Raw genomic sequence first — 22,778 nt, forward strand, 5'->3', positions numbered from 1 at the left:
TGACCCCCACCGGGAATTGCTTATTAATAGGTTTAAACATAATAGACAACATTCACAAAAGATGTTTATCAATAGAGATTTTAAATAAAAGAATGTTTAAAACACAGCTGATTGGCTTAGGTTTTGAAACCAGTAGCGGCCTGGCTTAATTTTCTTGGTGGTGCAAACTATGAAATTGGCGCCCCTGGTATTTTTGTGTCCTTATTTGCGCCCTCCACCATTAAGTGAAAATATTAAACTAAGAGAGAGTAAGAGCAGTGACTGGTTGAAAGTAACGCCCGGAAGCTCTGAGTTAACAAACTTTTATTAATACGAAGGTGGTGGTAATGATAACTTGATATCTATTTCCTTGTTATTTCCTGGTGTTACTTTACTCTCCATTAAAGGTCAATGGCTGAAAGAGGCCCTAAAATTCCAAAAGTTGGCAGGAATCGAGAGGTAAATCACTCGAAAAATTATCGTACACCTCTACAAAAAGTCAAAAAGTCAAAGAAAAAGTCAAAAAGTCAAAGAAAAAGTCAAAAAGTCAAAGAAAAAATCAAATAAAAGTCAAAAAAGTCTTGAAAAAGTCAAAAAGTTTCTGGGGCTGATGGGTGGAGTAAAATTTATGGGCGGTTGGAGTTTTTGGACAGATTTGGGCGGTAAATCTTAGGCGCTCGAAGGCGGTGGGCGTTTTTGTCGGGAAAAAGTCAAAATGGAAGTTTGAAAAAAGTCAAAAAAAGTCAAAAAGTCAAATAAAAGTCAAAAAAAAGTCCAAAAGTCAAATGAAAATTCAAAAAGTCAAAAAGTATCGTACACTTTTTTTCAAGTGATTTACCCCTCGACAGGAATAAGGGTTCTTTGTAATTCTGGCGCCGCAGGCCAAAAAAATTGGTGTAAGAAAGGTCAAACAGCTCAAAAGATATTCTAAAAAGGAGAAAGTTAGTCCGCATAAGACCACAAAAACCACGGCGAGCAGTTTCGATCAATCGCTCATTTTGGGGGTGAGCATCCTCTTTAACCCCTGGTGGATACACAACACTTCTCTGTTTTGACTTTTCGCAATTCAATGTTGATAGTAGTTTTGAAAAAATTCGTAAAATAAAAGGAAGCGCCGCAGGCGAAAAAAAATTTACATTGCACTTATAGAAAGCACTAAAAACGTCTCAAAGGGCGCCAAATCGCCCAACCAAAGATCCAAAAATTTTTGGCGCCCCCTTGAAAAGCTTTTTTGGCACCCCTCTCAGGTCTTTCTGGGTGGTGCACTGCACACCCTGCACCCCCTGCCAGGCCGCCACTGTTTGAAACTCTCTATTGTTTCATTAAAACCTCAGTGTGCATGCGATTTACCTGGAGAATTTCAATATTCAAAACAAGAGCAGTGCTCATAGCCCGAAGAGTAGGAGTTTTACGCTCAAAACAAGGAAGATATGACGTAGCCTAACTAAACTGAGAGATTTGATACACTGAACCAATTGAACCAATATGCACAACATCATAAATGACAACAGTAGTAACAACATCATAAGAAGTAATGAGATCTTTTGATTTTCCAAAGCACACGAAAATATAAAAGAGGTCTGTGTACGAGCGTGCTCATTTTGAAACGTTACGTAATCAAGCCTGGTTTTTATTACTTTACATTGGCACTAGGCTTGATTGCGGGACTTCCGTAAATAAACATCCGGACTTATGGTTGGTAGAGAGGGCGTTGATAGTTGCCGCCTCATTGATTCGATGTTTGTTATTCAAATTAAGTGCTACCGCATCCGTCCGGGCCATTTTTACAATTTAGTCTGTTTGTTTCTTGATGGAAACCAGTCCAAGTTGTTTCGTATTTTTCCGCACAAGTCACTTTTATTACAAAACTGTTATCGTTTTAAACATGAGCAACTGATCCAGAATAAAAGGTAATTATTTTTACAACTCACACTTTTTAATTACATTAATTGACATCTTTGACATTACAGCTATCTTGTTAGATGTTTTTTTTCGAGAGTTCTAGCAATAGTTTATCGTTCAACTTGGAGAGGAAATGTTTGTAAACATAGAATTTTTTTTCATAAGAGTTATTTGGGGGTCGGAATTAGGAAGTGGTGTCGGATTTAGGACCTCTCATGGTAACGTGTGATTTAAAATTTAGGATATAAAGAGAATTTAGGTTATGTTTATTAACACTGTAATTTTGTACATAGAACATCAGTTCAACACTGAGAGACGTGAGCGAGTGTCTTGTGTGTGAAAAATGCGTTTTACTAAAGTTTAATTTACTATGTGTTGTGGAGAGTAAAACTCCTACTCTTCAGGAAATTCACACTAATCTTGTTTTGAATATTAAATTTTTCTGTATACATCGCATGTGCACTTAGGTTTTAATGAAACAAAAGAGAGTTTCGAAACCTAAGCCAATCATCTTTGGTTGACCCAGTTGGGGTCATTAGTGCCCGTCCATAGCAGAGAGTATTTGAGGCCTAAGAGTCTAGAGCTGTCTAATGTGTAGACTACTCAAAGCTATAAACTCACCTTATTATTACTATTTTGATGACGTTACGACCCAATTAATTGTTTTTGAATACATTTAAAATTCCACTATTTTCCAGAAGAAAAAAAAGTCATTTAGCATAATATCACTAGTGGTATGGGAAAGATCTATTGCCAGCTGGTATCAATCAAACAGTATAAATGGTCTCTCGCAATCGGATTGGAAGTCGAAGAAAAATTCAAGTCTGTACATTCATTCTGTTGACTGTTTTACTATTATTCTTACTGGTTTGGATATATAATTTCAAGAATCGTCCCCATATTACCTACCAACAGGACTTGCTAGCTATCAAAAAGGATACCATCTTATCTAACTATCAATGGAATAATGAAGCTATCAAAAGCATATCAAACAAACAATTTCAATACAATGACTTTAACTCAAAGAGTTTTACTATTAAAGATGAGGTGACACATAGTTTCCAAGAATATGACTCGAAATGCATTCGCCTATCAAAATGTTTTGATTTTAACAAGTGTAGAAATGGTTTCTCTGTTTACGTCCACCCCGACATTGAAGGGATTCCAGTATCGCCAGTATACAGAAATATTCTAACAATCTTGAGATCCAGTCTTTATTATACTGATGACCCAAATGAAGCTTGTATATCTATTTTATCTTATGACACACACGACAGAGACGTTATTAGCACTAATTTTATCAAAAAGATGAATTCAAAACTCAAGAAATTACCAAATTGGAACAACGGTCAAAATCATATAGTGATTGTGTTTTTTTCTGGCACGTGGCCTGATTATCTTGATACAGCTTCGTTTCAATTGGGAAAAGCCATGATTGCTAGAGCTTCATCTTCCTTACATGGTATACGCAAAGGATATGATATCAGCATCCCGTTAATACCAAAAGACTATCCAATCAAATCGATTCCAATACTAGACAAAGATGTAACATTACTTCCGTTACACCGGAAATATTTGATGTCATTCAAAGGAAAACGGTATTTGTATGGAATCGGATCAATGAGTAGGAATAGTTTATATTTGATCAGAAATAAGAAATTTGTTTTGTTGACCACCTGTAGACATGGTAAAGGTTGGGAGAAATACAAGGATGAGCGATGTGACACAGATAATGAGGAATATGATAGGTGAGAAAATTTTGGTCCTATTACAAGACAAAAGATTCAAGTTGGTTTATGACAAATGTGTCTTAAGCTTTCTCTAATTTCTTTGTATTAAAAAATAATCAACAACGTGATATCTCCTCAATTAAACAGAGGTGTTTGACATTTTTTAAATAGTTAACCTGTGAATTGGCATAATGATTTTATATTTCATAAATAAAGGCTTTCCCTATTAATTGAGGCTTTTTCGAACCCCCCCCCCCTTACAGGGTTTTCTGAGAATTTGAAGATCCCCTCCCGCCTAAATTTAGGGGAAAGGAAACTATGTATTCATGAATTCCCTATTACGTATTAGAACTTTGGGTTACACCCGATGAAGGTTTTTTCTGATTTAGTTTAATTCAGGGTTTAAAATTATCACCATTCACTTTATTAATTTGTATACACGTTTTTTTTATAAGAACAAACTATATAAGAACATAAGGCTTCCATGACCAAAATGTTAAGAAAAAGTTAAGAACATTTTAAGGCTTTAAAGCACCCTATTTCTTAGGAAAATGGACAAAAATGATCAAAAAATGGTGAAAAATTAGAACATGTTAAGAACATTTTTAGGCTGATAACTCAAAAAGTTGAGAACATCCGTAGGCCTCAAAAATTTTTGGATGTTCTTATAAAAAAATGTGTAAGAAAAACTTTCATATTATTCTCAATTTTGTGTTTTAGATACGACTACAATGAGTTACTGAGGAATTCCACATTCTGTTTGATACCACGTGGACGTCGTCTTGGATCGTTCAGATTCTTAGAATCCATGAAGTTTGGATGCATACCAGTTCTTCTAAGTAATGGATGGGATTTACCATTCAAAGACTTAATTGATTGGTCCAAATTCAGTTTAAACATTGATGAGAGAACTTTATTGCAGTTGCCAACAATCATTGAAGGGTTATCGGAGCAAATGATTTTGTCAATGAGACAACAGACGCTGTTTGTTTATCAAACTTATTTTTCTTCTGTGACTTCAATTTTAGAAACAATGCTTGAGGTATGTTCAGTATTTGTAATTTCTTTTTTTTTACCCTTGGCAAAGAATTTGAGCACAAGAGGGAATTTTCCAAAACTTTTTCCCAAAAATTAATAAGTGGAGGCTAAAATAAGAATGTCCTGTATGGAAAATTTTCGAAAAATTAATTAGCAGGGGGACGCCTATTAGGTAACGGAGTGTAGGAAATTAAGACATTAATCGTCTCTTTTCAGTTTGTAATTCCTTTGCTCTTTTAGGAAGTGCGCGAAAGAGTCATCCAAGATTTTAAGAGACCTTACAGGATTTGGAATCAAATGCCTGGAGCTCTCAAAGTCGATACAAGTTTTTCCAGCTCTGTTTCTCGTCTCCCATTTTATGGATCCCTCTCCAATGACGTGCAAAGATTCACAGCTATAATCTTGGCAGTGTCCACCATACATCGTTCTTCTGCAGCATTATTCAGACTTATTCAGTCAATAAATATGTCCAAATATGTAGATCAGGTTTGTCCTATTTGTATAAGAACAAATGCTGTTTGAAATTTCGGTAATTTTCAACAATCAATGTTTTCTTTGTAATTTCCGAAATTTGAGGCTTTGATTGTTCTTTGTGTTCTTAGTATGGCTAAGAAAATAAAATTTTGATATTTTTAAAGTGGAGTGTTCGTCAGGCACACCGTCGGACCAAATAATTATATATTGGCTACACTACCGCCGATAGGACCTATTTTGTATGATCCTTTTTGTCAAAGTTAACACTTTGTTGTATAATTTGTGCTTTATCATCACTTGTCTATAACAACAGTTCCTTTGAATGTATCCTATCGGTAGAAAGTTCATTGATGAAGAAATTGTCGGCGAAGGATTTTGTGCCTTGCTAATCACTTCGTCACGCGAATAGTTTTCACCAAGTAATAGTCGGCAAAAATTAATCAAATTGGGCTTTTCCAGAAAAAAATTTACCCCCACTGTTGAGGATATTGATTTTTTGAAGCATCGAACCCCCTGGATATCCTACTTTATTAGTAAAGACCCCTGGATATCCACTCTTAAAAATATGCTCAACCCCCTGGATATCATCTCTTATAAAGATGCTTACCCCTGGATATCGTATTTTTTAGTTGAAAAGACTCTTAACCCCCTGGATATCCACTTTTGAACAAAAATCGTTAACCCCGTCAACAGGAGGATTACACGGACTATTTCTGGAAAAGTCCATTTTCTGACGCTACGGTAATTACAAAACAAAACCTATATTCTGTTCTCATCTTCAGATTCTCGTTATTTGGTTATCCAGCTCGGCGGTGCCATCAAGAAACAAATGGCCAAAGACGAAAGTCAGCTTGCGAGTAGTGCACCCACCTAAACGTTCTATGAATGCAAGATACATTAACATGGAACTGATAAAAACGGATGCCATCTTCTCTTTCGATGAAGATGTCATCGTGAACGATGCTGAGGTAACTGAAGAATTTTTTGTTGGGGAAAACGTACATTTGCCTCTTTCATACACGATTTTTTATAAGAAGAGACTAGAATGAGAACATGATGCTACGATGGCCAAAAGTTAAGAATAAGTTAAAACATTTTAATGCTTTTTGTACTGTAAAACAACAATTTTTTAAAGGAAGTCGCACAAAAAAACTGTAAATTTATTTTTTAAATATAAATTAATTTATTTCTTATAAGAACATTCCAATAATATTTTTGAGGCTTAAAACTCAAAAAGTGTCTTTATCATCGTTTTAATTCAAATGCCTATTTTTCTTGATTCCATTATTTCAATACCACCGGGGATTTGCGCTTGCCTCATCCTTTTTTGCCTAAATCACTCTTCTCTCAGAAAACTGTTGGCTGGAGTGAGCCTATTCTTCGAGACAGGTCTCGCATTCACACTGAAAGAATCGAAAAACTATTGCACACATTGTTAATAAAAAGATGTGATAACACGAAGCTCTAAATCTATTTAGAACGCCACGAGTGGTATAAAAATTTGAAGAAAATTTATTTCTTTGGTACATATAAATTTTTGTCATCTTTTTTAGATTGATTTTGCTTTCTCAGTGTGGCTGTCTAACCCGGATCGTCTTGTAGGATTTACAGCACGTTCACATATCTACGACACAACGAGCAATTCTGAACCAAGTTGGACATACACCAGTAAAAAGATGAACAGTTATTCTATCATCCAAACATCAAATGCAGTTTTTCATAGGTTTGATGATTTCTGAAAAGTTCATCTTCTTATTTTCCTTGAGAAGAGAGACCTCCTGTACATAAGGCTAGGAGGTAACGCAATACACTTGTAAGCAAGTAATTCTACACCAATACACCTTTTCGACCGTGACCTCCAATTTCCGCGCGGGCATTTTATTGTCCGTTTTACCACCCTAAACTCGATCCAATCCGTTTTTTAACACCTTTTTCTATTGTCTTTAGAATTTAGACTCTTTAGACTGGAACTGGGACTGGGACTGGTTTTAGGGTGATAAAACGGACTAAAAAATGTCCGCGTGGCAATTGGCGGCTACGGTTGAAAAGGTGTATAGTTCAACAGAAACACGCTATCGTCTCACGTATCCTATTAAACTAAAATCTCTTATTCAATTTATTCTGAAACGTACTTTGTTGGTATAATTACAATTAGTAAATATTTTTGGTCCTTCTTAAAACCTTTTTTTTCTTTGATCAACACTCAACAAATCATCTTCGAGCCAATCCTCTTTATTATGGAAATAAGAATTTCATAGCAAAAACTGCCAATATTACCGAAATTTGAAATAAAAATATTTGTCTTTCACATACCCTTATTCTTCATTCTCCAGATATTACAGCCACCACTATTCAAAACGATTACCAAACCAACTCCAAGAGATGGTAAATCAACACTCAACCTGTGAGTCACTCACCATGAATTTCCTGATCAGTTCATTGACCAACAAGTCTCCAATCAAAGTCACCACTTCCTCACATTTTAAACCTGGTAGTGTCACCAAAGAAAGACTTGGATCAACTTTCACACCAGAATCACACTTTGCAACCATGCAGAAGTGTTTTGATATGCTGGTGAATGTGTTTGGTCATGTACCGTTGGTGTGGTCAAAGGTTGCCATGAACCCGGTGTTGTACAAAGATCCTGTATCTATTGTCAGGAAGAAATACAAGAAGTTGGAATCGTAGTCGTAGAAACAAGGGTACCATCTTGTCAGACCAATTCGTGATACTCATGACGCAATGTTTTATACAGAAGCACCCAAAATAGCCGGGCGTTTGCCACTAGTTTAATTGTTTAAATTCAAAATTAGTGGCAAACACCCGGCCTATTTTTTGGGTGCTTCCGTATAAAAACATTACGTCATGAATATCAGGAATACGGAATGTTGGTTGTCTTAAGGCCACTCCAGTCGATACGATTCTATGGTAATGGGGGTAATAGGGTTGCGAGCTGACGGGGGGCTACCGCCTGACTTTCGACCCTGGACCCTTACCGGGACTAAAAAGCAGAAAACAAAGGGAAATTTTACGGACAAATTTGACCAATTTTGACCAAATTTCTATCTTTCCGGGGGTATAAAGCTGAAATTCTCCCTTAGTGGGACAGAATTTTGATTTTCTAATTTTTCCTAACCTGAGCGGGACTTTCGAAATCCAAAAAAGGTACCCTTAAGGGCGGCACATACCGTACCTCCATTTTTCTAAGTACCCCTACTTGTAACCAGGACTGATTACACTCCAATCTACATCAATAACGGAGGAGAATGTCGTTATCAAAATGCGGTGGTCCTGATCACCCATGATTCATTTCGACTGTGGAATGGCCTATGCTGCAACAAGATGTAAGATGATAGTTTATGAAAAGGAAAGAGGTTTTTTAAAGCATTTTGGACAAATTTCATTTCACTCTTAATCATTTCAGATAATCACGTGGCTTTAGGTCTAAGTGTTTATATGGGGACCCCTTTTTTATTAACCCTGACGGACGGCCGTGATATACTTTTTTAATATTACACACGACGTCCCGCGCATACGTTGGTATGGCGCCGAAAACAAATCAAAAAACCATACAAACTAGTTAGAAATGGATGCCAGTCCAAAAAGTCCATAGCAAAACTTCCAAATACTGGCTAATTAAATCTTTGGGAAAAGAAGATCTGACGATTTCAAATTATGGGGTTCCGTATGTGCGAAAAAGGAATGGCTAGGACGTAAATGCACTAATCATAAATAATAATTATTGATTATTTTCATTGATTTTCATGCAGTACACGTTTTATTTATTACAAAGCAATTTTTTATAAGATAACACTTTTTTTTAATATCTTTTCTTATCTTAAAAAGCTTTTTGGCTGAATTTCATTGCGTTTTTTACCTTTTGTTTATGTTTGATAAGTTTTTTTTATTTTGAAATATTTTTAGCTTTTTTTAACCTTTTTCTTTTTAGTTTGTGCATTTTACTGCCTCGGTTAATTTTAGGGTAATTTGTGGCTTAACTAAAAACTAAAGCAGTGTCTGTTCTAAATTTCATTTGTAACTATGAAAATCTTTTACAATATTCCAATGATATGAATGAATATGAAGAAACACAGCTGGCACACAACGTCGTTTCAACGTTCGAAAAACGCCATATGAGGCCCCCAAGCGGTTTGCGTGATGACGTGATAGGGACTTTTTTGTAGCATGATAACGTAATTTGGAATTTTTTTTTTCGTGATTGCGTAATGAGAGGTCAAAACGTGATCGTGATTTGAAAAGTCTTTAAGCCGTGTTACTTGATTTGGACTTTTTCAAGTGACTTTTTTTCTGATTTTTGTGTTCGTGAGACAAAAAATTGCGTGATATCGTGATCAAAGTTACCGCTGGGGAGGGCCTACCATATGGAAAAAACGTTGTGAACATTTTATAAACGTTGAACCAACGTTGTGTGCCACTGTGGGAGGAGACATTTTACAGATTATTTCACTGATTTTTTAGTCATTTTAGCATCCCTGATAACACTTAACTTTGACGAAATTCTCCCATTATTTTTTACTGTGTGTATTTACTGTGTTGAGAAGCGATGGCAAAGTGGTCTAGCGCGTCAACGTGGTATCTATCTATCATGCCCCTGCCATATACAGTATTGAGCCATAAATGCACATATCGTTAATATTTTGTTGAATTTTATATTGAAATAAAAGTATGTTTGTATAATGTAAATGCTAGAAAATTTAAAATAATTTTTTTGTGTAAAAAATCTTTATATTTAGTGATTACAAAAACATATAATTTATAACAATAAATATTTGGAATTTTGTATTTAGTTTTTTTTGCGGTTTAATGGTCCCGCAAGCAATCTTTTCACTTTTGATCTGGCTTGAACAAAGCTTGTATACCAAGAGGTTCCTGTTTGGGGGTGGGGTCTGAGAATCTGGTATTGACCGGATTTCCGGTACTTGACGGTACAATGACCGGTTCTCGTCGGAATATTTTTGACCGGTATATGAGAAATTTTTTATGAAAGAATCGCTGGTATTTCGGTATTTTGGACTTTCAGAAGCTCTCCTTCCTGCTCAGCAAATGATTACTGAAATATTTCTTCAAATTATGTTCTTTGTTTGCTTTCTTTTTTAATTATAGTCGTTAATTTTGAAAAAGCGGTTAGTAGTTTATGAAGATTCGTTCTTTTGCAGCCAGAAATAAGGCTTTTACACGTTTTTTATAAGAATGGTGTAAATCTATTTCATCATGGATATTCTTAACTTTTTATGGAAAATCATTCTAAAATATTCTTACAACATTCTTAGGTTAGGATCCTAATTCAGACTAGATTAAACATTTAGTACATACGTCTCAAGCATAAAATGGAATTTTTGAGTGAGCCTTATTTGGGGGTAATTGACAATTTATAATTGAAAGTGCTCTAAAAATAACATTCTTAGCTTGAGTAGCAAAATTCCATGATGGTGATATTTTTAGCATTATTCTTAATTTTTTGGCCATTTCCACCATTGACATTCTTATAAAATGTATTCTTATAAAAAAAGCTTGTATTGAAAGTTAGGACAACATTAATATCCATCATGAAGGAAATTAACTACTCCCTTTGTTTTGTTTATATGAAGGGACGTGTTCTGTAAGGTAGCCAATGAATATTACAACATTTTTAAAACACTTCACCACATTGAACATTCTTGGTCGAACTCCCGGGGGGGGGGGGCACTGGGTTTGTGGACTGACGGTATGTGCGGGCCAAAAATTGGCTTTTAAAATTGCGCCCTTACAGTGCAGCAAAAATCAGTGAAAATCATACCCTTAAATTGCATTTTCCCCAAAATTTTCGATCCCTTTCGTGCAAAAAATGGTCGAAATTCTAGCATTTTTGGTCAAAATATGTAGATTTCTCCAGAACTATCTGAAATTTCTACACTTACAGTGCATCTCTAGTTTTTCCGACCCTTACAGTGCATTTTTAACATATTGGAAAAGGTACCTATAGGACCCGCACATACCTGTCGGTCCTTTTGCCCAGCTGCCCCCCCCCCCCGAACTTTAAGGTGCAATTTTTTTTCAGATTTCATGTCTTAAACACAGCAACAATGTCTGTTATGATAGGTCTGTCGTGTTGGTGCATTTTCCTTGTTACATTTGCTATTTTTATTTTCTAGATTAAAAAAGAGAAATCAAAACAAAAATATTAAAACTTGAAGGAAATCAATATCAAAACAAAAGATAACAAGGCATTGATCAATCTCAGATGTTACATCTTTTGTTATAAGCAGTGCCACAACTGAGGTAATTAATTTTATCTTTCCTTTATTTGTTTGTCAATTTTCAGTATATTTTTAACTTTTTTTGTCTAGAATTATTCAATATGTTGTTGATTTTCACCGTTGAAAGAAGAATTACGGTCAGTACATTCCTTTGAGCCCCCCCCCCAGTGACTTTTTCATATTTCATCATTTAGTCATGAATACTTCCATTGGGCCATTCTATTTTATTTCCATACAAGGGGTTGACGAACATTTCCAGGGGGTAATCCGAGTAGAATTTCCAGGGGGTCTAAAGGAGTGGTTTTCTATTTTTCCAGGGGGTAAAAACTTGTTTTTAAATTTCCAGGGGTTTCAGAATGATTTTAGTTCGTCCACCCTCACTTAAAAGATAGGAAAAATTTTGAAAGAAAGATGAAATTGGATTTTTCAAGTGGGGGTTGGAAGGTTTTATAAATTCAAGTAGGGTTGCCCAAGAAGGTGGCGTTTAAGTAGTCCTCGATTTTTAAGTGGGGGTAAACCTATGCAGGTGGGGGTGAATTTTTTTAGGTAGGCGTTGGAGGGGTGTTGCCCACTATGCATTCTGAATCATCTTTCAAACGGAGATACTTCAAATAGTATGAGCGTTTCTTTTACAAAATTTATGTTGTTCTCATGATCATTGCAGTATCATTTTTTTCAGAGGCTAGAATCTGTTCTAACAAGTTTGAGAGCGCAATGACTTTTTTTCATATTTTGTCATGATATAAAGAATTACTGTATAACTTCGAATAAACGACCCCTTCTTTTAAACAACCCTCCCCCCATCGAATAAATACTCCTCCATAAAGGACAATAAAACAATGAACACCCCCTTCGGATAAACGCCCCCCCCCCCTCTAAGAGACTTCCAAAAAACAAGAAAATTTGATAAACGCCCGGGGAGTTTATTCGAAGAATTACGGTAAGAAATTGCGGGACCCAGTCGAGGGCTACCTGAAGGCTCCCTTTTCTCTAGCTGTCTACCCGAGATTAGGGGAGGGCGCCTGGGGGATTTAGGCAAAATTGAGCCATGGTTCCTTTTTTAGGCTCTAAAGATATCTGACATCGTCCCAAATCTACTAATTTTCAAGATGTGTATCTGACAAGGTCCCAGTTTTGGTTACTTGGATCCCCCCCCCCAAGGAGAGGGCGCTACTGTTTTCCCTGGATTTCTCAAACTTCATGTTATTATTGCAGTATTCGATTTCTTTTCAGAGGATACACGTTTTTTTCATATGAACATTCTAAATTTTTGAAGCCTTCAGATGTTCTTAACTTTTTGGATTTTAACCCTAAAAATGTTCTTAAAATGTTCTTATTTTCTCCATTTTGTGACCATTTTGACCCATTTTCCTAAAGAATCGGGTGTTTTCGAGTCCGCAAAGCCTTAAAATGTTCTTAACTTGTTCTTAGCATTTTGGCTATCGAAGCCTTATGAACTTACATAGTTTGTTCTTATAAAGTTTGTTCATATAAAAAACTTGTAGGATCTGTTGCAACAAGATTTTGTGAAATACACGTTGTGTAAATTTCTACAGCATCTAAAATGTTTACTTTACAAGATTTTACTTGATACATTTCCTGTCATTTGTTTTATGTGTGTAATATGATATTTGCCATACATTTCTCTAAAATAACATCATCTTAACTCTCATGGACTTTGGCTTTGCGTGTTTCGTGTATGTTAAAGTCTAGGTACACGTCTAGGTTTTTATGTCGACTTGTTTTTTTTCCTGCAAAATAGTTCTCTAATTTGAGTATTTTTGAAGGAATAAGTTCTCTCACCAAAGTTATTGTAGATACGAACTCTGAGTCGTGAAATATTTATCTACTCAGTAAAGCTAAGCACTGACAATGCGCTACAATCATGGTCAGAATACGTTGACATTTCTGGGTATTTTAGCATTTTGCTAAATTTAAAGTTCATGCGAGAATGACATTTTAGGGCTTGCTACTTTATCTAATCGAATATTTCGATTAAAATTTGTAGCGATATTCCTTTTTTTTTGCCGATGATTATAGGTATTCAGTGCAAAGCCAAGTTGTGCTTCAGAGGGCGAAGTAACAGAATATTTTTGAACCATTATGTAGATACTATCAGCAACTAAATAAGTTATTTTCTTGTTATACAGACATGATAAAGTGTTTTAAAAAACCCTGGGTCCTATTTGATCACGTGTTTGATCACGTGTTCTTAGGATATGAAATTTTATGCTTACTTCAGGCAGATTTGAGACTTCATCAGTTAATCCTGACGTTAAAGGGCAATGGTGATCTGCTTTCTGACCCTTATGTAAGTTTAGAAAAACAGTTCCTTTTTAATCTTTTTAATGGGTTATTCTAGAAATAGTCTGTACCCCCTATATTGAGGAGATGTGACGGCCAGGGTGGTCTGGAAAATAAAAAATCCAGCGGGTCTGGTTTTTAGAGTGTAAAAAAATACAGAAATACAGCGTGCTCAGTAAAACGAGGTCGAAAATCCAGGGTGGTCAGTAAAACGAGGTTGAAAATCCAGGTTGGTCAAAAAAAGGATTTAACTTGATTTCTACACAATCAACTCTAAATGGGCCATTCCATTTTATATCCATACAGGAGGTGGAGGAACTTTTTCCAGGGCCTAATCTGAAATGAACTTCCAGGGGAGATAAAGGATTGCTTTTTTCATTTATTCTAGGGGGTAAAAAGTTATTTTAAAATTTCAAGGTGTAAAAAAACTGAATTTAGTTCATCCATCCTCACTTTAAGGTATGAAAAGAATTTTTCAAAGTGTCTTTTTGCAAATTTTGCCATTTTCCAGTCAATTATTTTTTCTGACTTAAAAGGTTCGTCGTAAAATCAAGTTAAGCCCAGTATAGTTCTGAGCACTTTTTTATAGTTATATAAATTATAAGCTCGTTTCTCATAAAAAAATTGACCTTTCACTGTAACTTTATGAATTTATTATTACGAGATAATCTAACCGAGAAATCTTCCATGTTGCATTAGTTTTGCTTAGTAACCCAATATCTTTTGTCTGTCATCAGACTCTGTATCTAGATTTAACTTATTTGAAAAAGAGGATTTTTTACAAGTTTGTGCAGGTTTTTGTCGTCTCAAAATTGCTCCTTCCAAGGTTCAATACACCTTTTCGGCCGTAGCCGCCAATTGCCTCGCGGGATTTTTTTTTTTGTATCTGTTTTACCACCCTAAGACCGTCCCAGTCTTTTTTCGCACCTATAGACAATAGAAAAAGGTGTTAAAAAAGGATTGGATCGAGTTTAGGGTGAAAAAGCTGTCTACACGGCAATTGGCGGCTATGGTCTAAAAGGTGTATTCTGCAGTTGTATTTTTGTTACATTAATGATTGGCATTATTGTTTGAAGGCTACAGCTTGTGATCGTCTCCTCATCAATATATACGTCTCCGACATTGTTGATTAAATTTTTGACATTCTCTTTTTGTCAAGGATCGACTGCTCCTATTGTTTTTAGCACTTTTAGCCTAAAATTTTTCTTATTGGTCAGCCTCGGTGACCCTTCAAATCGGTTCCGCGATTTTTTTCCCGCTGGTGAAGCTCTGGATCAAAATTTTGAAACTTTTAAAACCGATTTTCGAAATCCGATTACCGATCTCACGTTGATTTCTAAACTTTCTTCCGATCGGGTTAACTTTTTGGGTACTTTTAGCGTGTGTTGTTTTTAACGATCATAATGTGGTGTTTCAAGATGGCGGCTCAAGCCGATAAAGTGTTGTTCCAAAGTATTTCCAGTGTGAATCTGTTTGTCTGTTGCAAGCTATTTCTGTCATTTATTTTTCTAACTCGGCAAATCAAACACATTATTTTCATCAAGGGGATTCTTTTTCTACATCTTTTGAAGGTTTAAAGCCGTTTGCTCAAGTTTTTGTTTATGTTGAATTTTCTGTAGCTAGTTTTTGCAATAAAAACATATTATTCTTGTTTGCCTCTAGAGGGGGGATTGATGGTGTTATAATGCTATTGGAATTTGATAAAGCATACAAAAGTACAGCTACTGTCTAAATTTGATAAAGACTGGATGCAATCGTGTTTTTTTGGACTTGGACGTTGGCTTCAGACGACCCTGCCGATACACCGTACATTCTGGCGTTATCTTTTGTCTGGTATTTTCTTCATTAAATTTTCAAAAGTGCACACCGGACTGTCTGGTACATTTTTCTCTCGGAGGAAACAAAGTACACCAGACACTAAACCGGAACTTTTGTCCAGTGATTTATCCATATATTTGCGCACCTGGCAAACTGCACCGGAATGTCCTGTGTATCGGCAAGGTTGTGGCTTCAGTCATATTATATAAGGCGTATCGCAAAAAATTGTTTGGTTCCCGTCATTTCTACTTTAAAAAGTGGGTCGTCCGGTCAGTCGATCAAAAATATTTTTCTGTTAAAGAAGCAGCTACATCTTGTTGAAAGGGAATCGGCGTGGACTTGTCCGAATTAAAAAATTGAGAAACCGTCAACCGTGGATAAACTGGTTTTCGGTTTACTCTCCCTTAGCACGCGGCTCGCTACTTCGATTTGAAAACTTGTAAACACAGAGCGTGCAGAGGTTGACAGTGGGAATCCAGTAAAGCAGCGGAAAAGCTTTCAGACTTACTGTACCACGGCAGCAGGTAGAGTATCTACCGATTGATATGGAATAGACCTTTTTTAAAAAAGGACGTCCTGTTGAATAATTATGTACTCCAGCCATAAAAACAATGATAGAGCCATACATAATTACTGTATCATGCATATTGTAATAATTATGCATGGTTTTATCATTGTTTTTCTGCTGGACTACATGTCCGACCGTTATTTCAAACCCTGTGACAAGGTGTTATATATTGGAATTTAGTAAAGTATACAGACTAAAATTGTTCCTGCTTTAGAAATTTATGAAGGATAAAAATATTTCTCACAAAGTTATATACATACTGAAGATGTAATATCAGTCATTTTAAGGAAAGGAAAAGATTTGATATATAAGCAGCTTAAAAAGATCTAAATTAAAATGACAAGAATGTTTTTGTATTTTTGAAGTATACATTTTTTGATTTATTATTTTTTTGAAATCATTCCAATATCAGATGAAAAATACAATAAGAAAGATTGACTTTGAAACAAAAGAGAGATGGTCAATTTAAAAGAATGAAAAACACAAAACCACCAAATAACAACTCTCAACACACATATATAAATAGAAAACAAAAACTATGCCTGAAGTCCTGGATTTGTGACCGGGTTCAAAGCGACTTTACACATGTTACGGGTACCCAACACTCAGTCTCCCTCAGGCAATATCTAAAACCGACCCGCAGTTCCAAACACATAAACAAACTAAATAATAAAATAAAATTAAGAAGAGAAACAGCTAAAAGATATTTATAACTGATCCATTTCTATAGGCAAAAACTATGTTTTTCATGAGTTTGCGGTTTTCTTAAAGTTTGTAGCTTAATGGCAGTCAGTTACAATTTTTAGAAGAAGCTGCAGAGAGTTACGACAAAGTGTTATTGGGGTTTTATCAAGTAAACAAAAAAAGTACAGTTTCTATGTAATGAAAACTAAAAATGGTTCTGCACTAAAATTATGGCATGTATCTTTATTTTGGGTTTGACTTTTTGGCAATTTTCTTATTTATTTGTAGTATAACACTTTGGTCAGATATGGATATTGTCTACACCCAACAGAAAAAATGTATTATAACTGACTAAAATGAACAAAAAGTTTAATTACACTAGACTAACTAACATCCCAAACGAGCGAGGTTCCTGGATTTTTCAACCGGCAGCTAATTGCAATTGTATCGAACGCTGATCTAACATTTGCTCGCATCTCATCAAAATTATCCCTTTGACCCCTTTGACCCTCTAACCCCTTTGACCCTCTAACCCTTAACCCTCTTAGCTCTTTTGGCTGACCTTCCAGCCTCGGCTGGTTTATTCTGTTTTTATTCGTAGGGCAAAACTGAAGCATTTTAGTTATTTAAAACCCTTTGAATTTTGTACACTTGTTTTTTTTATAAAAACTAATAATCGATCGCCTGAGGGCGATTTTAACAGTGTAGATATACAAGTCAAATCTCGTTTTTGAAATCGAAAGTAAATGTTTGACTCGCTTACCTTTATAAACTCATTAGTTTCCTTACATTTTGTCTGAATAGGAGAGATTTTAAATTTTTTTCAGGCTATATCCCATCCCCTTCCTCAAAGTGTAACTTTTTTCTCTAGGGTCTACGCTTTACTTTTGCTTTGATCATGTGTTATGTACTGACTAATAATGGCAAAAGTTGCAGATCAAATAAAATGTATAACAGCCTTAAGTAGTCTATTGTATTCATCACTTTTGTATTGTTTATGACGTCATTCCCCTATCATTTCAATGTTCGTCTCATTTATCCATGTTCATTATGCCACATTATGCTTAGAGCTTTGAAATTGATTTACTTCGTTAAGCGAGACAATAATTTCACAGCTGTTTTAAAACGCATGCGTAAACATTTTGTTTTTTACTACAACGATTTTGATAGTGAAATAAGTGTCCTGAATTGAAATTGCATGGCCGTAGTAACAAAAAAACGATAAAATAGGTTTTAAAGAGGTAAGGTTCACTCGACCATTTTACTCGACTTTATAATATCGTCTAGCTGCTCTAATCTTGCCATAATTTATCAGAGGCAGATCTGCATCGCAGGGTGTAAAGAAATAAACCTTGCCTTCTACGACTAAACAAACAAATGGACAAAGTGAAAATTAATTTCTTAGTGAACACTACAAAAGGTTCTTTCTCCGATGATTTTGTCGGAAATAAGCGATCGCCAACAGTGTGTTTGAAACACGCTGACCTAGTTTTTTATGAGACTCGGCTGTTCGTATTACTTTATAGCACTTTGATATGTTCTTATCCTGCTCTTATTTAGACGGCAAATTTGGAGAATTTTGGCCTTTGTACCCGATTTTTACTTTACTTTGAATTACTTGAAAATTTAGTAGCTCAAGGCTCGGCTCTTTGGTGATCTACTTTGTGACCTTTATGCAAGTTTAGAAAAACAGTTTCTTTACAATATTTTGTATTGTAATTGCCAATTTTGTTCTAAAATTGTTCTTAAAAAAAGAGTGTATATAATTCATTTTTTACTTGGCTTCACCTTTCGTATCTTTTTCTTTTAAGGGCACAAACAGAAAAGACAATGTCAATGAAGCACAGCAGATCACCAGATTCATTGGACGACACACCCTACCTTATACCTCCACCTGGTAAGAATATTCCGTTTTTCATGATATGTTAACAGCACCATTGAGTTTTAGAGCCACTAAATAAAGCACACAATGAGCCACTTGTTTTCCACCCAAAACGTGCGTCCTATGTGATTTTCATATAAATGCCAGATTGAAAGTAAAATCCACATCCCCAGATTTCGAAAAATATGTAGTGTGAAAACAAAGAAAGTGCTAGATTTAATAACGTCATCCCAAAAGCGGTTAACCTTAAGGCTTCACTCTACACTCTTTCTTGCTTAAGAAAAGTTGAATAGATTCCTTTCTAGCCCTTTGGGCTTTAAACTAAAAGATGTTAACACCATGCACTTAAAGCTTCAGATGAGGTAGAAGTGAAGATTTTGTCATTTTTTATCACAGCCCTTTGGGCAAGGGAAAAATTAAGATTTGTATTTTATCTTTTGCAATGGCTTGAAGCTCAAACTGCTAGTAAAGGTGTTGAGTGGCTTTATTTTGAATTCACTGTTAACACTGGAGCATTTTGTCTTATGATTATATTTTATGAGTCCACAAAGGCTGATAAAAATGTTATTTAATAGTCTGGTCATTGAAACCTTGTTTTCTTACATAGTTTGTTCATTATAAAAACGTTAATTCTTCATAGACGACGAGGCTCGAAAATGTGGTTGTAAGAACGAAACATTTCGTCTAGCGATCGGCCTGGTGTTAGTTTTCATGATCGCTATCTCATGGACAGGAGCTACACAGTTTGGTCGAAGTGTTTATGATGTCAATTTTGATGCTCCTTACCTAACTGCATGGTTTGTCATGTGTTTTCAATGTGTCATTTTTCCACTGTCATTGCTGGCTTTTGTTGGACGGAGAAAGAAGTTGCGTGAATACTGGAAGTAAGAATACCTTTTCTTCAGATTCTCATTATGGTAATCTGGAAATCGAGGTTTTTTCTTTATTGAAGTGAAAAATTTACATAGCGTTGGAGAATACATGATAGGCACAATTGCAATGTCTTTCACGGACACAACAACTGGTTGGTTGTAAGTGACGTAAAATCAGCCGATTCGTCTTTTGCAAAAAAAATTAACCGTTGGGTATATATCGTATATATCGTGAATAGGTCATTTTTCCAATTATTCAAATGATTGCACATTGAAATTTCAAGCCTTCAGACAAGAAGTGTTTTATCTTAAAGACTTCGGAGCAAATTTATTAGCAACGATGAGAATCATTAATGTAAAGTGACACACTACACCGAATTCACGGATAAAATCTTTTATGCCATATTCCATGATAATTTTGTTTCTTTCAGTAAATCAATGGAATTATTTGGTCCAGATGGATTAACACTTCGTGGTTTCCTCAAATTCGGGCTGATCTATGCGCTACCTCTAAACATCATTAGTATTTTGGCAAACTATTTGTTCTATCGAGCACTGAAATCGTTGAATCCAAGCACAGTGGCGTCAATTTTCTCAGCTCAAAGTGCATTCGTTTATGCATTGTCTATCATATTTCTAAAAGAGAAATTTTTCTTTACACGGGTAAGTTCGGCGCTCCTTTTAAATGGGACACAATCGTACAACATTTTGTATAACATAGCGTCTTTAAACAAAAATTTCTCCGGATGAAAGAGTTTATGATATTTCGGTTTTTGCCAGTAATAATTTTAACAATTTTTCTTTAGCTTAAATTTCTTGAATTTGCCAACTATGTCATGATTATCATAAATTTTACATGTTTTTTTTCAGTCGAACTGCAGAAAATTAGCTTCCCTACTTTATTTTCTAGCTAACTTCGGTGCTATTATCAGTTGGAGGTATTGTCTTAATGGGACACGGTGAAGGCTTCCAGAATGCGTCGACTGTTGGAGTAATATTGACCGCAATTGCTGCCTTGTGTGCTGCAATTTTTCAGGTGAGAACATTATAGTCATTACTTTGCTATCGTTAGGTACACGTTTGTTTTATAAGAACAAACTATATAAGAACATAAGGCTTCGATGGCCAAAATGTTAAGAACAGCTTAAGAACATTTTAAGGCTTTCTGGACTCCAAAAGACCTTATTCCTTAGAAAAATTGGGAAAAATACACAAAAATACTCAAAAATGGCGATAATAAGAACATTTTTAGGCTTAAAACTCAAAAAGTTAAGAACATCCAAAGGCTTCAAAACTTTTGAATGTTCTTATAAGAAAAGCATGTATGAAGGATGATAATGTCAAAATAATAATAATAATCTGCTTTCCAAATTTGTTTTTTCACTTATTCAGCGAAAACTTTACACCTATAAGCAACGCTAGCGTTGTTGTAAAATTGAATAATACATTAAATTTGGTCTTTCTGTCAATATAGTCTATATATACAGTGCCGTAGCCAGGGGGGCGGGGCCTGGGCCCCCCAAAACATTTTTCAGATTATGGTGTTTATTTGAAAAAGGTGTAAATTTCGTCAACGTTGTCTGTAAATTTCGTCAACGTTGTCTGTATATTTACTAACTATGTAAGAAGATAGTGTTGTTGTTTTTTTGATAATTTTCCTGCCCCGTCGGCCCCAACTATGGTGGGGCCTCCTTAGATACTAAACATATAGGGCCCCCTAAAATATAATTTGTGTCTACGGCACTGTATAATTCGAACACAACACATACATTTACTTTTAGCACGTTTTAAATTATCCCTCAGACAAAAAATAACGTGACAGATTTAAAAAGGGGCCGACAAGGTAATAGATCGTCTATATTGTACTATTTTAATTTTCTCAATCCAAAGGTTGCATTCAAACGTTCATTTGGTTTCCCGGCTACCGGACAAGTAGCAGTAATCGTTACCTACATTGGGTTAACCAATCTCCTCATCTTACCATACTTCATTTTCATATTCAAGCATGTTGGTTGGGAGCATTTTATATGGAGTGCTTTACCATGGAAGCTTCTCATCGGTACTGCTCTATTAGGTCTCATGTTCAATTTCTTGTTAATTTTTGGTGTCGCTTATACCTATCCGCTGTTCATATCTATTGGTAATTTGATTGGTGTTCCCATGAATGCAGCCATAGATGCTATTTTCCGTGGAGAGGATTTTGATGCTTTTAAGATCGCAGCTTTCTTTATCATTGTAACTGGATTCATGCTGTTGTTGATTCCTATTTCAAGAATTGAATATTTTGAACGAGAAGTTTGCTGCAAAAAATGTAATAAAAGAAATGATGAAGAAGACCTTGAATGATTTAGACTTTGTATTTATTTTGAAATTAATGGACAAAAAAGATTTTATAAAGCTTTAAAGTATGTACCAAGTTAAACTTATCGAAATATTTTCAATCCGGCCTTTTATTCCGGACAACTTATACTAGATATTGAAACGTATTCTCTTTGGTTTGGCAAAATATTTCAAGATTGCAGCTTTCTTTATTATTGTGACTGGATTGATTCCTTCCAGAAAATTATCGACTTTTGTTCGAGATGATGTTTTCGTACTCTGTGCCAGAGTGTATATCAACATACGCAGCGTAATACATCGCCTCTACAGGGGAATAAATTTTAAAATTGTCTGAGTTTTTGGGTTCTTGTAAATAAGCATTTGTAATACTTCTTTGTATTTTTTTCTTACAATTTTCTTTCGTATCCTCATAGGTATATTTTTTAAATGGCAATTTTTCAGTGTCAGTGAAATACTTGATAATGTATGTTGATAAAATGTTGCATCTTTTCATGACAACTTTCTTTGGAGGTAAAAATGTTACGTTATTTTGCTATTTGAAAAAATAAATAAAAAAGCCGAGTCACTATCGCACTCGACAAAGACAATAGAATTCGAATCCAACATTCAAAATACTTACTAAGGGGTTATAGTTCTTTATTTTCCCGCATTTTTACCAACTTTATTAAAGTTAGTTACTTATTAAGGTGGCGCAGAGGTGTTTAATTTTCCTTGAAGCTAGTTTGTAGATTTGTTATAAAAGAACTTTTGTCACGAATCGTATAAAAGTAAACATTATGACCTTCTCAAAGAGAAGCGTTATTGAATGTTGACACTCTACAAACAAATTATGTGCCAGGCTTTTTTTTTGTCCTTTGTCTTTTCAAAAGTAACCCATCAAGAACCTTAGCAACGTTTAGCGACAGTAGAAACTAGAGTTTGCTTGCTTTT

At 35.2% G+C, this 22,778-nt stretch overlaps 2 protein-coding genes across 2 annotated transcripts; both read left to right on the forward strand.

The window, feature by feature from the left end:
* The first annotated feature begins 2,583 nt into the window (after positions 1-2,583).
* Positions 2,584-9,375, forward strand: LOC136809434 (exostosin-1a-like). The gene is made up of 6 exons (XM_067065966.1): positions 2,584-3,629; positions 4,332-4,653; positions 4,890-5,135; positions 5,906-6,091; positions 6,677-6,846; positions 7,457-9,375. Exons 1-6 carry the CDS (start codon positions 2,662-2,664, stop codon positions 7,809-7,811), a joined length of 2,247 nt encoding a protein of 748 aa, XP_066922067.1. The 5' UTR covers positions 2,584-2,661; the 3' UTR covers positions 7,812-9,375.
* Positions 9,376-11,498: 2,123 nt separating this feature from the next.
* Positions 11,499-22,320, forward strand: LOC136809435 (solute carrier family 35 member F4-like). Its single transcript, XM_067065967.1, has 6 exons — positions 11,499-11,517; positions 18,566-18,651; positions 19,277-19,520; positions 19,940-20,171; positions 20,419-20,544; positions 21,399-22,320. The coding sequence occupies exons 2-6, from the start codon at positions 18,585-18,587 to the stop codon at positions 21,852-21,854; spliced, it is 1,125 nt and encodes a 374-aa protein (XP_066922068.1). The 5' UTR covers positions 11,499-11,517; positions 18,566-18,584; the 3' UTR covers positions 21,855-22,320.
* Positions 22,321-22,778: the final 458 nt, after the last annotated feature.

Source organism: Clytia hemisphaerica, unplaced genomic scaffold (genome assembly GCF_902728285.1).
Source record: "Clytia hemisphaerica strain Z4C2 unplaced genomic scaffold, Clytia hemisphaerica genome assembly, whole genome shotgun sequence".
Lineage (NCBI taxonomy): Eukaryota > Metazoa > Cnidaria > Hydrozoa > Leptothecata > Clytiidae > Clytia > Clytia hemisphaerica.

Excerpts from the sequence above, each read along its gene's own strand:
- LOC136809434 (XM_067065966.1), top strand. The coding sequence starts at position 2,662 with ATGGTCTCTCGCAATCGGATTGGAAGTCGAAGAAAAATTCAAGTCTGT. Across the intron at positions 3,630-4,331 it reads GATAATGAGGAATATGATAG|ATACGACTACAATGAGTTAC; the intron begins GTGAGAAAATTT and ends TTTGTGTTTTAG. Across the intron at positions 6,092-6,676 it reads TCATCGTGAACGATGCTGAG|ATTGATTTTGCTTTCTCAGT; the intron begins GTAACTGAAGAA and ends CATCTTTTTTAG.
- LOC136809435 (XM_067065967.1), top strand. The coding sequence starts at position 18,585 with ATGTCAATGAAGCACAGCAGATCACCAGATTCATTGGACGACACACCC. Across the intron at positions 20,172-20,418 it reads AGAAATTTTTCTTTACACGG|CTAACTTCGGTGCTATTATC; the intron begins GTAAGTTCGGCG and ends TTTATTTTCTAG. Across the intron at positions 20,545-21,398 it reads TGTGTGCTGCAATTTTTCAG|GTTGCATTCAAACGTTCATT; the intron begins GTGAGAACATTA and ends CTCAATCCAAAG.